This window comes from Mytilus trossulus, chromosome 14 (assembly GCF_036588685.1).
Source record: "Mytilus trossulus isolate FHL-02 chromosome 14, PNRI_Mtr1.1.1.hap1, whole genome shotgun sequence".
NCBI classification, from domain to species: Eukaryota; Metazoa; Mollusca; class Bivalvia; order Mytilida; family Mytilidae; genus Mytilus; species Mytilus trossulus.
In genome coordinates this window covers 10,329,270-10,344,615 of record NC_086386.1, presented here as the reverse complement: position 1 = coordinate 10,344,615, position 15,346 = coordinate 10,329,270, and the positions used below count along the sequence as shown (strand labels likewise).

The window sequence follows — 15,346 nt, the reverse complement described above, 5'->3', positions numbered from 1 at the left end:
GCTAGATTAAAATTTTATAGTGACAGTAATTCAGGACGGAAATATTTAGACTTACATAAACATAAACTGTACAATTCAATCAAAAGTAGCAAAAAACGAAAATATCTTACAGTTGAGCACAATACATCTCAATTATAACAATATAGTAAAGCTAGATTAAAATTCTTTGATGATGATCAAAATACGCAAGATGTCCTAGCATTTCATGTCCAAAACTACCTTAAAAACATAGTTTCAAATATATTTAATACATTTGAATTATCCAAGATTTATTAACTATAGGGTGAAGAAATAATATTGTGTGTAAATTCAGTTAATAAGTGAGTGATTAAATGCTTATGGCATTAGGTATTGACTTTGGAAGAAGCCATTCATATGGATATTTCCTCTTTTTGTTTCTTGACTCTATGGTTTTTCCAACTTCTCGTAATGAATGTCGAAACCTACAATGACAATAATAAACACTGAAATGAATACGCACAAAGTGTGAAAGGATTTTTAATCATATCATCGGGGGTAAAAAGTATCAATAAAATTTAGCTTAAAAAAAATAACAGGTTTCAATGTATACTCTTGGTCTTACTGGTTTTTCTTATTTAACAATTGTTAAGAAATTCATAAAATTATATCTGACGTTGATGATATTTTTGTTTAATAATATTACTTTTTATATGCGTGAAATCATGACTCCCTTGTTACATAATTGGATCAAATTGATAATATTTGTATTCTATCTGTTATATTTTCACCTAGCCTTCTTTAAGCAAGTTGATGCAAGAACAGGGGACTATATGAGACTCACCAGTATGATATTTTTTTTCTGAAGTGCTTATTTTTTGCGTTTAATAAAAGTTAAAGGAATCCATAGCAGACTATTTTTTTCAGAATGATACCTACGCATCACTGGGATTAACAAATAAAATGAAAAATTCAACTTGCATACTAGTTCATAATAATCAAATTAGTGGTCTCACATGAGTAGAGAAATATATATTTTTATGTTTAAATCGTTCGTCCGTTCCTCCGTGTGTCGATCAGTCTAAATATTCATTTGAGCTGCGTAACATACTGGTCAAAACCATCAATTATGATATTTACCATTTATTATGCAAACTCTGGTGTTCTGATAAAAGATACTTTAAATTTGATGTCTTTTTTTAACATGTTTTCGTAAAAAAACTTAAAATGGAGGATATAACAGAAACATTTAAACCTAATATCTTGACCTTAACTAGAAATTAACAAAAAACTGTTTAAAATATATTAAGATAAATTTAATTGATATTCCAGAGCTTGCATTGTCTTGCCAAGAGTCGCTGCTTATGAGTTTGACGTTTCTTCTGGTATCTCGTATCTAGTATTGAACAGCGGTATCCTACTGCTGCCTTTATTCATTGACCATTATTACAAGAAAGATTTTTTTTACCAATAATGTCAATAGGTGTAGTTAAAACCATCTTTTCTAAAATATTGCAAACACCATCTCGAGATGATTGACGCTATTTGATAGATAATTACTAATTTATTGCTATTATTGCATCCAAAGTTTAATATATATAATATGCCGTGCATTTAAGATTATACTTATATCTGGTTGGTTTTGAAAAAAGGAACAAGAGTAAATGAATATTGTTAGAACTTACTCTTCAACAACTTTTACTGCTTTTTGGTCAACAATAAACTGTTTCTCAAAATCACCAAGACTTTTCGTTGCCTTCTCACTGAGAACTTTTGTGACTGTCATGATCTGTAGAAGTGTGTCTCTGTTCGGAATAGTCTTTAGGATGGTTTCTTTAGTGACTGGACTCTTAAAAAACATGAAATAATATATTAATGATTTATATTTGATACTCGATAACGACTGATGTTTTAAGGGATAGTACATGATAACTAATCCAATCTGTTTTGCTTCGAAGCTCCGGAGACGTTTTTGCTACACAACTTATTGTATCTACCTTAAGGTGGTAACTAACACTACAGGGAGATAACTCTGTTAAATCATAAACACGTTTAAATGACATTGTGTTGTTAAGGTAATATTAAGCTTCTCACTGATCAAAATAATTGTTTGTCAAACTGCTCTATAACTAGTGTACTTTTTTCTGATTTAACGGTTGGTTCAAACTTTTTGAAATTTTTATATTTTTGTCAAATGGTCAAAGTAAATACTTTGTCAAAATTTAAAGAAAATTAAAAGAGCTAAATTAATTTTAGTTCAGGTGTTGGGTACCACTTTCAGTAAGATACTCAATTGATGAGTAACGATGTGAAAGTCAGAGGGGATACTACTATAGAATTATTTCATAATTTGTATGCCCTATTTATAGGCATTATGGTTTTTTTGTCTGTGCGTCCATCCTCCGTTCGCGAGATCGTCTGTCCCGCTTCAGGTTAAAACTTTTTGCTCTGGTTAAAGTTTTTGGTCGAGGTAGTTTTTAATGAAGTTGAAGTCCAATCAACTTGACACTTAATACACATTTTCCCTATGATATGATCTTTCTAGTTTTAATGCTAAATTAAAAAAAAAATATCTCATTTTTACGGGCCACAGAACATAGAAAAAAGTAAAAACACAAAAATACTGAACTCAGAGGAAAATTCAAAAAGGAAAGTCCAAAATCAAAGACAAAATCAGAAGTCCAAACACATCAAACGAATGGATAGCAACTGTCATATTCCTGACTTTGTACAGGCATTTTATAATGTAGAAAATGGTGGATTGACCCTGGTTTTAAAGCTAGCTAAACCTCCCACTTGTATGACAGTCGCATATAATTCATTATATTGACAACCATTTGTGTACAAATCAAACAAAAACAATAGGTAAAAATGTCACAAGTAGGGGTGAATAGTCTAATTCGGTAGGTCACATTCGTGAAAAGGGATACGGGAAGGTAGATACGACATGAGGAACATATCCGATATCATTCGTGAAACGGATATTCCATAACGGTCAACCAACTCGTGATGGCATCCGTAAAATTATAGTTAAAATGGGGCATCCGTGTACTAGGAACACATTCTTGTTTTTAAATGTTATCGTTTCGTTTGTCTTTTATAATAAAAGTCATTTATCGGAACCAATAAATGAAAATTAAAATATATTTGATTAAATATTTAAATAACGTGTCTTTTTCTGAAGATTCCTTTTTTTCTTGATGAATAATAAAAAAAGTAATAAAATGGTTATTAGCCTATAATCAATATTTGGTCTTTTAATTGATTGTCAGTACAAAATAAAGAAACCGATCCAAATTCATCAACGAATGCCATAATTTGAAAATGCATATGTCATCATTTAAAAGTAATTAAATCTGTACCGTAAATTTAGACAGGAGCAACCATATTTTTTAAATAAGAAATAAAAAAAATAGCATGGTAATTCCAGCAGAGAGCAACATCTAAAAAGTGTAAAAACTTTTGCCAACCATAAAAAGAAATAATGCTATTATACAATTATTATTTACAATTTTAAAACTTTTATACCAAAGCACAAGTTATCACTGGAGAGATCTGATAGGGTTATTGCAGTATCTAGTTTTCAATGGTATGTCTCGTAAATTATTTTTTGTCTGTTGGTTTTGTTCGTTCTTTGTCATAGCCTGTCGGGTAATATTTAACTTATTAGTTTGAATGTCACCTTGTGAACTTTAACTTTTCTTTTACATTACGCTACTTTATCTTTAAAATCTATCCTGTTTGTACCACATATTATTACAAAACATTATGCAAAAGTAATTTAAAATGGGTAAAAACTTATCAAAGGTACCAGGATACCTCAGTCAACATTTGTATGTACAAACCTTGTCTTTAGGAGGAACTCCAGACAGATAGTATGGGTAGTTAAATGGAGCACCATATTCGTCATACTGTGGGAAGTTGGCTGCGGCATGACCAGCACTGCACGTGTAGATAATGGCTGTCAGTGTTATAACAAGTTGATCTGTTGTATTGAATATACCATTTCCTGGAACTCCCTGCAATATAACAATAACTTGAAATGTGATATACTGTTCTATGCCCCATTTATTGTCATTATGTTTTCTGGTCTATGCGTCCGTTCGTTCTTTCGTCCGTCTGTTTGTTCGTCCGTCTGTCATGCTTCAGGTTTAAGTTTTTGGTCGAGGTAGTTTTTGATGAAGTTGAGATCCAATCAACTTGAAACTTGTGTACACATTTTCCTTATGATATGATCTTTCTTATTTTAATGCCAAATTACGTTTTTATCCCATTTTCACGGTCCATTGAACATCGAAAATGATAGTAAGGACGGGGCCTCTGTGTACAAATTCTTGTTAATTGATTGAGAGCTGACAAAAACCACGTGAAGACAAAACGTTTCCACGAACTGATTTATTTTGTTTGCACATGCAAAAACCTGATTGTGTTTCATTGTTGCAAACCGACTTTTTTTCAGTTCATATTTTCAAAAATAATAATAAATAATTACGCTTCTATTCATAACACCTCTATCTTAGTAAAAAAAAATAACAATTTAATTTCAAATAATGAAAATAAATAAATATTCTTGCATTGAAAATAAAGACACTCTAAGAACTTGAAACACGATTAACAAATTATTGGAAAATTGTGTTCAAAATTGTATTATCTTTTTTCTACAAACCAGAATTCCGACTCCGCCATCATCCCTTGATTTTACAAGTTCTGCTCCCCAATTCTGTAACTCATAATCTGCAGTCAATGAATTTTGTGAAGCTATAATAAAAATAATAAAAATGTTAAGATTAACGGAAGGATACTAGTAATCAGTAAGTTAAATCGTTAGAAATCATATAAATATTCAAATTAAAAGAATAATTTATGCTTTAAAATATATAAAGCTTTATTAACCACCATAAGCAATCCCTTTGTTTTGTCATGTACTTCTAGTCCAATCAATCAAACAAAGCACAGAACCTTTTGAAAAGTCAATAAGTCCAACTATTACCGTGTTCTATCATTTTATTGTCATATAAATTTATAATGTTGTTTTCATTAATAACTCTTATTTAAGTTGTTGGAACTCATATATCCCAGTCTACTTTATATGAAATATACTCCAGAACAAAAAGCTCTGCTTAATATCTTTATTTTTCCTTGATACTGAGACAGGTGGTCAACTTCAAAATAGAATCTATGATAATCTCGTCAATTATCAATTATCTTTCTCAGTAGTGACATATTATCTGTCCCATCGTATATTTTTTACATTTCTCTTTTAAAACGTTACACCGGTCGTGCATGTTCAAACTATTAGTTATTCATTAACAGGGGTGTCAATTGTATGGTCATTTTTATAAATTTCCTGTTACAATTATTTTTAGAAAAGCGAAGGATTTTCTTATCTCAGGAAAGGATTACCTTAGCCGTATCTTATTTGGCACAACTTTTTGGTATTTTGAGTCCTAATTGCTCCTCAACTGTTTACTTGTTCGGCCTTATAACTTTTCTGTCCTGAGCGTCACTTATGAGTTTTATGTTGACGAAACGCGCGTCTGGCGTATTAAATTATAATTCTGGTACCTTTGATATCAATGTGCTTCAGACACAAAAACAAATCGAAAGGAATATTAAGGAAAGACAAAAAAGATCGACGCATCTGTAATCATCACGGGCTGGTTTACCAGTCAACTGTGTTTGTGGCAAAACTCATAAGCGACTTGTTTTGTGTACTCAGAAATGTATATACAAGACTGACCGTCTGACATATAATATGTCCGATTGTGTCCTACATTTAGTTGTAAAATTTAGACTGAGGAATAATTCATATAGGGTGATAAATGTAGAGCATGAAACGCTGATGGTGTTACTCCAGAGAACAACCGGAAACTAAGAAACAACATTAAATTCAGATAAAAGTAAACATGAAGGTCTCTTAAATTTGTAGAGCGTTGAATGAAAAACCTGAAGCACTGGAAATATATTTATAATAATGAAGAAATTCTAAGCAAATGAAAATGACATGTTTATTAAGTATGTTAGTTGAGTTTGTCTGAAACTCATCAATATATCAAAATATAAGTTTGTGAGAATACAAGTGGTATATAAACTCCCATGATTTTTAAGATAGGTAACAATGATGTGTGAATAACCAAACTAAACATTTGTTTTTCTACAATCGATTTGAACTTTCGAAAATGATTGATTACAGGTTTCGTATTCGGTCAATACGCAGTTATGAAGTCATGCGTTCCTTTTTTTTCCCCTTTTTTTCTTTATTTAAGGAATATGATACCTGTTGGTGAAGTTTGAAAACAGTTGACCTTTTTGCAGATCATTGAAAAGTAAAGTTTGCTTAGATATCGCATCACACTCGAAACAAGCTTAGAGTTCATATACTTATTCTTGTTTATCAATATACGTATTAGTTTAGTGTGTCAAGCTTAAAACTGTGTTCATCATGAAGATTATATAGCTACATGTATCATACAAAATAGATGAATGTATTGAGAGACCCAACTATTGTTAAGGCTCCTTACTTATCAGAATATAAATGATTGATCTCGTGGTTTACAAAATCAAGTTATATAATTCAACTCACAATAGTAAAGCAATACATATTTCTCCACGTATGTTTTGATGGCGTCATATAACAACAGAGCATCATCTCTCATATGATAGGCCCCAGTAAGTATGGATGGATCAAGTACCTGTAAAATAATTAGTCGTTAGTATGATCAGTGCTAATTTCTCATATAATGCTATCCACTACTATTAGATCTTACGCATGTTATACGAAACATCCAACTATAAATTATTATATGGAACGTGCATCATTAATAGTATGTTTACTAAAACCACATAATCTACAAGTATATTGTTAACTAACCTGCCTTTTAAAGAAAAGCTCATATAAATTATCAGTACTTTTGATAAGAAAAACCGCCCAGAAATATGTGATAAGAGAGCATACCAGGCATCAGACAGGATCTTTACATTTTTCTACTTTTACCAAATTTTATTAAGGCCCTAACACGAACATTAGAATTTCGTAAATTTCTTGGGATTTTCAAAGACGTGGTCTTGTTTTGCTACGTATAAAGCAATTGATTATTCAAGAACCTACTACTAGTATATTATGCATTTGCTCAATTTATTTCATATGGTACATCATTATTGGGTCAGAAAAAATATATCAATGGAAACATAGACGGGTTATACATCATCATCTTCGTCTAATATGAAAAGCAGTTATTCATATCAATCTTTACAAGCAGTACAATTATTTCATGGGGTGTAAACACAAATCAATATGTTTAATAAATGTTATTAACTCTAGATAAAATAATCAAACAAGATTACAGGCTTGTACTTTTGTACACTAGACGCGGGTTTCGTGTTCATAAAACTCAATAGTGAAGCTCAAATCAAAACAGATTGAAGACCAAGAAACAATAAGTCGACGAGCAATTTGGACACTTAAATGTTTAACTGTTAAGCAATAGATGCCTACGGAAATCAGGCTTGAGTAGAAGGATTATATGTTTTGAATCATTTAACAGTTTAATTTGTTACAGTTAATTTGCAAAAATACTATATTACGGTCCACAGTCGGAGGGGTTCTGGAGTACGACAAGGGTGAATACTATCTCATATCTTATTTATTCATTACAGCAATAGATAAGTGTAAGAGAACAACATAGGAAATTGAAACCACAGGCATCAGATGGACCATCAACTCTTTAATAGAGAATTAAGATTTTGCTGATGACATCTGTCTACTTTCAAGCAACAGGAGCAACTTGCAGAACAAAACCACTAAACTGAATGAAACATCTCAAAGTGTAGGCCTGACTATAAATGAGAAGAATAACAAGTACATCAACATCAACAGTAACACAATACAACCAATGCACTCGAAGAATTTGCCTATCATGGAAGCATGCTAAGTAACACAAATAGAACAGCAAACAAGAATGTGTCCAAGTACACGGATGCCCTGCTCTCACTAGCATGTTCTATGTTCAGTTGACCGTAATGAAATTGGGGTAAAAACTCTAATTTGGCATTAAAATTAAAAAGAGCATATCATAGAAAACATGTGAACTTATTTTGAAGTGGATTGGAATTAAGCTTCATCAAAAACTACCTTAACCAAAAACTTTAACCTGAAGCAGGACGAACGGAAGGACGAACAGACGGACGGACGAACCAACAGCAGGACGAACAAACGGAGCCACATACTAGAAAACATAATGCCCCTCTACTATCGTAGGTGGGGCATAAAAAATATAAGAGCCAGAACTAGCAATGCTAGATACTCATTCTGCCATTTAAAAAAAAAGACCATATGGAAGAGAAGAACAATCCGTATGAAAACGAAGATCGGAAAATACACCATCCATTTGAAGTCAGTACTTTATATGAGACAGAATACTATCAGAAATAAAATCTGTAAGATATTTAGCCCCAATACTATAACCAACAATGATCTGTATCACAAAACCCATCAGTGTTGCACTGAGACAGATATTGGTAGGAAGATGTGGCGAGTACTGGTTGAGGTTTATGTGATTACATGTATAAAGAAGATGAGGGACGCCTAAGTTCGTTTGATTAAAAAACGTCAGAAGTTGCATAGCGTTAAGATTAGAAAAAAATAGAGAACAGTGACAGAAACGACACAGGCAGACTAAGACTAAATGTAGAAAACGCCAGGTTTCCAATTCAACAATGTTATAGACATAATTTTACATTTATTTGTAAGAAAAAGTAAGCATACCCCTCGACTTTTTAAATCCTCTGGAAGTGTTCCATGTAAGTCCAATTTCCAAAAAAACATACTAAAATATTCAAAAATCGTTAAAATCAAAATCAACAACATGAAGTAGTGAATTTATATACACAAATTGACAGTTTTTTGCTTTTCTGTACTGTGAATTTTTTTTATATAATACATAGAGTTGTGGTATGATTTTCAACGACAAGACTAGCCTACTGGATCAAGATGAAACGAATATAATATATCTTCAACGATAAGCAAAATAAATTCTGTAGAATACTTGGTACAATTAATGTTATTCAGTATATAATTCAGTTATAAAAGGATCTAGCATGAAACAATATAACAATATAAAAGTCAATAATTTAATTTTGGATGTAACGAGTCTTCTGATTGGCTGACGTTATTTTGATATGAGCCCATAGACATAATTAAGTCATCAACGTTTTTTATGGTTTTTGTTATGTTTTTCTAAGGTTTAAAAAGGAATAACATAAAAAAATGTGGTGCACACTGTTAAATAACCCGCTACGCGCGTAAATCAGTTTGCACCAAATTTTTTACGTTATTTCTTCATAGACAGAAAAAATATTACAGTCATTCCTTAAACAACCTGCTTAACGGCAAAACAATAAACGAAAACCAAATTTGAAATACAGCAACCTATGAAAAATTCTACTGAGTCCTGACTTTGGACAAGCCCATATCGAATGTAGCGGATTACAATGACGTTTCTGCTAACTTCGGACAGTGACGGGCATCACAACAAACCCTGAAACTAAGTTGCAAATTGTTTTACTCATATTGTTTTTAATCCAAATCCTTACTATTTTGTTTATAATACATTGGAATACTTATGTATTTTTTACAATTATTTTAATGTTTTGTTGAAAGATCAATCATACATTCTTGCTCCAACAACACATTACTTTAAATAAAGGAGTTGTGATCATCAACAGAGTGTTCTGGAAAGATACGTCGAAAGATAGAATCTGTATATGCATTTGCCTTGGCTTTTGTTATAAGGTTGGCCCCAAAATATAGCAGTTTTACAAAATTGTTAAAATGTAAACTTTTAGTTATTTATTGGATAGTAGAATGGATCAGCTACATAAATATTGGCTGTTTTTGACAATACAATGCACATATATTGAGTACTAGCTCCATTAAGTCATGCTAAATTACTGAAATTTTCACAATTCCAGCATTTTAGTAAAATTTTAGACGGTTTCCGTGTAAAACGAAAGTGGCCGCATTCGTGTTCATTCAAAATATTGAAATGGATGTTGTATTTGATGATAAAACATAACATATGTAAAGATTGAGGATAAACACGGATGCGGCCACTTTCATTTTTGACAAAAACCATCTGAAAAGTGGTATTTTTTCGCATATTTGTTAGATTTTTTATTTTTGAGCTTGAATCGGATCGTTTTTAATGACTAAATGAGTTAAAATCTTTCACAAAAAATAATTGAATCAATTGAAATAGACACTTAAGTGTTTAAAAAGTGGTCAAAATCTTTCGTCAGATGAAACTGAAATTTGAGGCCAAAATCGGTCCTTAACGGACCTACTCCTTTAAATTGGTTTCTACACGGTTTAGACTTTTTTTGTCAAATTTGACCACGATCGATTCCTTCGCTTGGTAAACTCAACAACTCGGAATAGTTCACTTCTATTCTAACGGAAGAAAGACCGACATTTTTATAAATCGAAGCGCGATTTGTGAAGGCAAACACATGGTGTCCCAGTACTTCAACCCAATATTGAAATTGATGTAAAAGACCATGCAAACTGAATTAGTGACATGCTTCATTGATGTACAGTTTACTATATGACAGTCTAAAGCAGGATAAAGTTAGATACTTAAGAAAATATAAGTATTGTGTGTGTTTCTGATGGAAAAAAAATGATCTAGATCTTTGTGACATAAAATGGCATTATCCATTGGCGCAAGATGGTTGTGTATCGCTTCAACCAAGTATTCAGATTTCGAATAAATATTTCAAACATAACCCGATTGCATTACTATACATACTAGATTATCGAACACATTTAATAATTCTTACTTTATTTACGCAAATTCGTTTCATCATTTGTTTAATTTTATGTGTTTTGACGACTTTCACATTCGGGCATTGTACCGTCAATGTTTATTTTCTTACGTCACAGTTAATTGACGAATTTAACACAAATTGACCCCCGGTATATCTTTCACAAAATCATACAACGTAGGAGTCATTATTGACATACTTTTTATTCGTGCTTTATCACGAGTGTGTATTCAAATCAATTGAAGAATTCATTTTAGAACTTTTGATATACTCATCCACAATAGTCATAGAACTATTTTTAACATTAAAATAAGTCTTTTACTTATAATGGTCGACTTTTACTAATCGTGACTTTGATGCAGAGTTTTCTCATTGACACTCACATATCGTATCATACATATTTAATATTTACTCTCACCTCTTTCTCATTATATCAAAATGGCCGTCTATTCCTGCATTTGAATTTGTGTCTATGATTCCATCACGGTTTATCAACGCGACAAGTGCAAGACTGAAGAATAAAAATATATGAGTAGAATAACAAAAATAGCGAACTGTAAGGAAAATTCGATCTAGAATGTCCCTTATCAAATGGCAAAATACAAAGTTCAAGCCCATCGAACGAATAGATGAAAATCCATTTCTGTCTAAAAATCATGAAGGGTACTATTTTTATTATACGCAAACAATTCGATTGCTAGATCGATCAAAACAATTCAAAAGTATTTAAATAAAACAGTTTAAAAAATATTATACCTTTTTGTACTATGGCTATCTATACCTGGGTAACATCAATTCTTACTGGGCAACTCTGTTTGACTTATTTGTAATATATTAAAAACTCAATTTATGAGTTTCGTAAAAGCTGTATCTTATTTATGGTGTGTAGTTGAGTGGTATTAATGACAACTATTCATGTAAGATTGGAAAATGACGCACAAAAGAATAAAACAGCTTATTCCAAAAACTGGGATATATAATACTTTCAAAATTACCATGTATCTTAGAATGAACAGAAATAATGTAAATCGCGATATCGAAAACCCCTGACTGGTAAATACTTCTTATTAAAACGTTAATGAAATACTGTGAAATAACGTATGTCACTTTCATTTTATAGATAACAGTGTATCCTCTTTGTTTCAGATAAATTTGTACTTGAGCGGTTTTTTAATTTTTCAAGTTTATTATTATTTTTTCCCGCGGGCAACACATCAACTAAAAGTGACAATCAACGGAACAACCGTAACAGTCGGTGCATTAAAAACAAACGCCAACACACATAGACACAACTATTTTATAATAACTGCCGTATTCCTGATTTGTACAGGACATTTTAAAACCCATGGTGGCTAAACATCCTCGTGTTTATAGCAATGTTTATAACTTTAAATCATTGTTGATGACATTCAGTAACCATTTATTTGTAATTGATAAGGTATAAAAATCTAGATATATACGTACTTCAAACACATAAAACAAAATATTTATTCATTGGCAACGTTGTAACAATTCTGTACACAATTGCACATGACCGGTGCCACACATGATCCATTCAAAAGCACCTGAAATTACACCTGGTTCGTGTTGTGTATTCTTATTTCGACTAATGAACGTCCTACGTTTGGTACCTTTTGCATCTCTTTTAGACTTAAAAATATAATTACTTAAACGAAACATTCATTCAAACAATCCAATCCAATACAGCTCCAAATTATAATGAATATTCAAATGCTAAAATAAATAATCCAAACAAATTAAAATGTACAAATGCTGATGTCCCGAACTTTGAAGATACAAACTGAGGTAGCATCAGACTATAATTTGAACAACTTCAGATACAACGAAAATAACAAATCTTGTCAAACAGAAAATGCATTTATTATTAACATAGAAATCAAATATTGAGAAGGAAAACAGTTCTTTGTGGAAACCAAAGACTTTTCCTGCTGGTAAATCGATATCTCTACGAACGTAATCGGCTCGCCGCGTGGACGCTCTTTTACATCGCGATGACCGTGAGGGCATTCCGATGTATTGTTACCACAGAGATTTAACTTTCGTTTTTGACTAGTAATCGATCGTATAAATACGCAAACATTTCCGTATCGCTTGTTATAAATTCATTTCTTCAATGAGAACTAAAACAATTTGTTAAGAACACAAATAAATAAGATGTTAATGTCTGATTGACGTTAGAAATATGTATATATCTTTTCTATATTTATAAATTTAGATTGTTCAGTTGGATGACTGGAAAGCAGGTATTTTTAAGGGGAAATTTTAAAGATTTATAGATATAAGGAGATGGTGAATCAGTTCGAATGAGACAACTTTCCATCAAAGGAATAATTTGTTTATATTAAACCATTATAGATCAAAGTAGGGCCTTTAGCACGGAGCCGTGGCTCATAACGAACACCACGCTATATAGGAAAAAAAACATTACTAGTGTTAAACCATTCAAACTGGAAAACCAACGGTCTAATTTGAATAAAAAAGGAGATTCAAAAGTACAGGTCAGATTTTGTCGAAGCAATCTGAACGAGGACAGTATGATTCATCTCTGTAACAATAATTCTGATATTTAGCTATTTGATTACGATAGTGTTTATTAAACCCTTATTTGATAAGCTTTGCTTCCAAAACCAATTGAAAAATTTCTAAGATGTTAACAAAAACAATTTGGATTTAAGCAATGGTCTTAAAACTGCTTATTGACATACAATACTACTTAGAAGTAAAATCACAAAAATACTGAACTCCGAAGTGAATTCAAACAAAAAGTCCCTTTTCAAATGGTAAAATCTAATGATAAAACATACCAAGCGAATAGATAACAACTGTCATATTTCTGACTCGGAACTGGCATTTTCAAATTTTGAAAATGGTGGATTGAACCTGGTTTTATAGCGCTTTACCTCTCACGTGTATGACAGTCTCATCAAATTCTGTCATATTTACAACGATGCGTGAACAAAACAGACATAATAGGTGAAATTGTGGTACAGCAGACTAATATTGATATAACAAAAACACCGCTATGATATTTTAAAAGTATTGCATTGATATAAGAAATAATAGCATTTGTTTAATTATGTATACAAGAAAAACACAGCACTTCAAATTTTACACAGACATAAACGTTAGCTTTTAACTAACTTCGATCGAATTCTGAATGTATATCTAGACTCAATTGTTGTTTATTTTTGAACAATAAGTTTTAAAATTAGTATTTTCTTATTTTTCGTTGCCGTAAACAACATTTTCTGCATGGAATGAATGCATATTTACAATTGATATTAGACAATATCGCTATGTGATATAAGACAAGTTTTTATCGATACGCTTCTTCCATAGACTGAATGTGAAAAAACTGGTCGATACAAAATGTCAACATTGGAAAACATACCTATCTATAGCCATAAGATACAAAAAATGTGGATCTAGTAATTTCAAAATTGGATGCGGTAGAGCAAGATGTCTTTTCGTTGCAACACTTATTCCTTCCATCATCAAGTGAGTGTAATCTACAACAATATAATCAAAACCATTATTTAAAGAATAAAACTTATTTGAAAATATAAAAAGATTTGAATAAAGAGAAATACTTCACGTACGCAGGATTCATATCTATTGAATTAAATTCATTCGACTTTTGAATTTCACAAATATATTCCACTAAACGAACTTTATCCAACCTTTTAAGTACTTAGTTGTAAACAAAACATCACAGTATAACTGTAAAAATTACATTTTACAACATCACATTCCATTGCAACAAATAACATATTTTATTTTCAAGTTTGAAACTTAAGCAAGCAAAAAAGGCAAATTATTGTTTTTATGTGGATACCTGAGCCAAAAAATCCTTGAAATGAAATTTACAAGAAGAAGATGTAGTTGTAACATATATTTCTATTGTTTATTATTTATACTTAGATGAGTAAGAGCTTGGTGGTATGTAGAGTCAGCTAGGCTGTACCACATCTTTGCCGACATCCAGGTGTACTCTGGGTCTGACGGTAGGAATACCTGTCATAATAATAATGAGAAATTTATGCAAAAAATATTTATTTATTTACATAACCTGTGGACTTTTTTGTTATAGTTTTTTGTCATCATGAATGTTAAACTTTATTGGGATATGACGCACAATTTTTGTTAACCAATCAAAATAACAGATTCTTCTGAAACATAATTTATCTAACCTTTTGAAATTTTATTATATTTGAATCAAAACAAGTGTATATTATTGCATAATTTAAAATTTAAGGTTAGAACTCTATCAGGTAAAGTTAAATTAAGATGCAATTGTCTATTTTTTGGAACATTCAGCTTTTCCCGTTTCCTGGAATTTTTAAATCATCGTCTTCGACACTGGGTCAATATCCCAAATGCGCCTCAAAATGAGTAACTCAAAGTAGAGGAACATATAAATAATGTGAGCTATTAAATGTGTTCAAAGTTCTAAATTGTCAAAGAACTTATGGTCTTGAAAGATGGATTTTTTTACAACAAGGAGCCACATCACGAAAGGATTCTTGGGGTTTGCTAATTTACGGGG

General features: G+C 31.4%; 1 protein-coding gene across 1 annotated transcript in view; it reads right to left on the bottom strand.

Moving 5' to 3' along the window:
- Positions 1-201: 201 nt before the first annotated feature.
- LOC134697463 (allene oxide synthase-lipoxygenase protein-like) overlaps positions 202-15,346 on the bottom strand; it is a 28,832-nt gene continuing 13,687 nt past the window's right edge. Inside the window, exons 10-18 of the mRNA XM_063559744.1 lie at positions 14,718-14,814; positions 14,192-14,309; positions 11,198-11,290; positions 8,723-8,783; positions 6,542-6,650; positions 4,625-4,716; positions 3,804-3,977; positions 1,644-1,807; positions 202-443 (exon numbers count right to left, since the gene is read on the bottom strand). Of these exons, the coding sequence (XP_063415814.1) occupies positions 329-443; positions 1,644-1,807; positions 3,804-3,977; positions 4,625-4,716; positions 6,542-6,650; positions 8,723-8,783; positions 11,198-11,290; positions 14,192-14,309; positions 14,718-14,814 (1,023 nt within the window). The 3' untranslated portion in view covers positions 202-328. The remainder of the gene's footprint in view (positions 444-1,643; positions 1,808-3,803; positions 3,978-4,624; positions 4,717-6,541; positions 6,651-8,722; positions 8,784-11,197; positions 11,291-14,191; positions 14,310-14,717; positions 14,815-15,346) is intronic.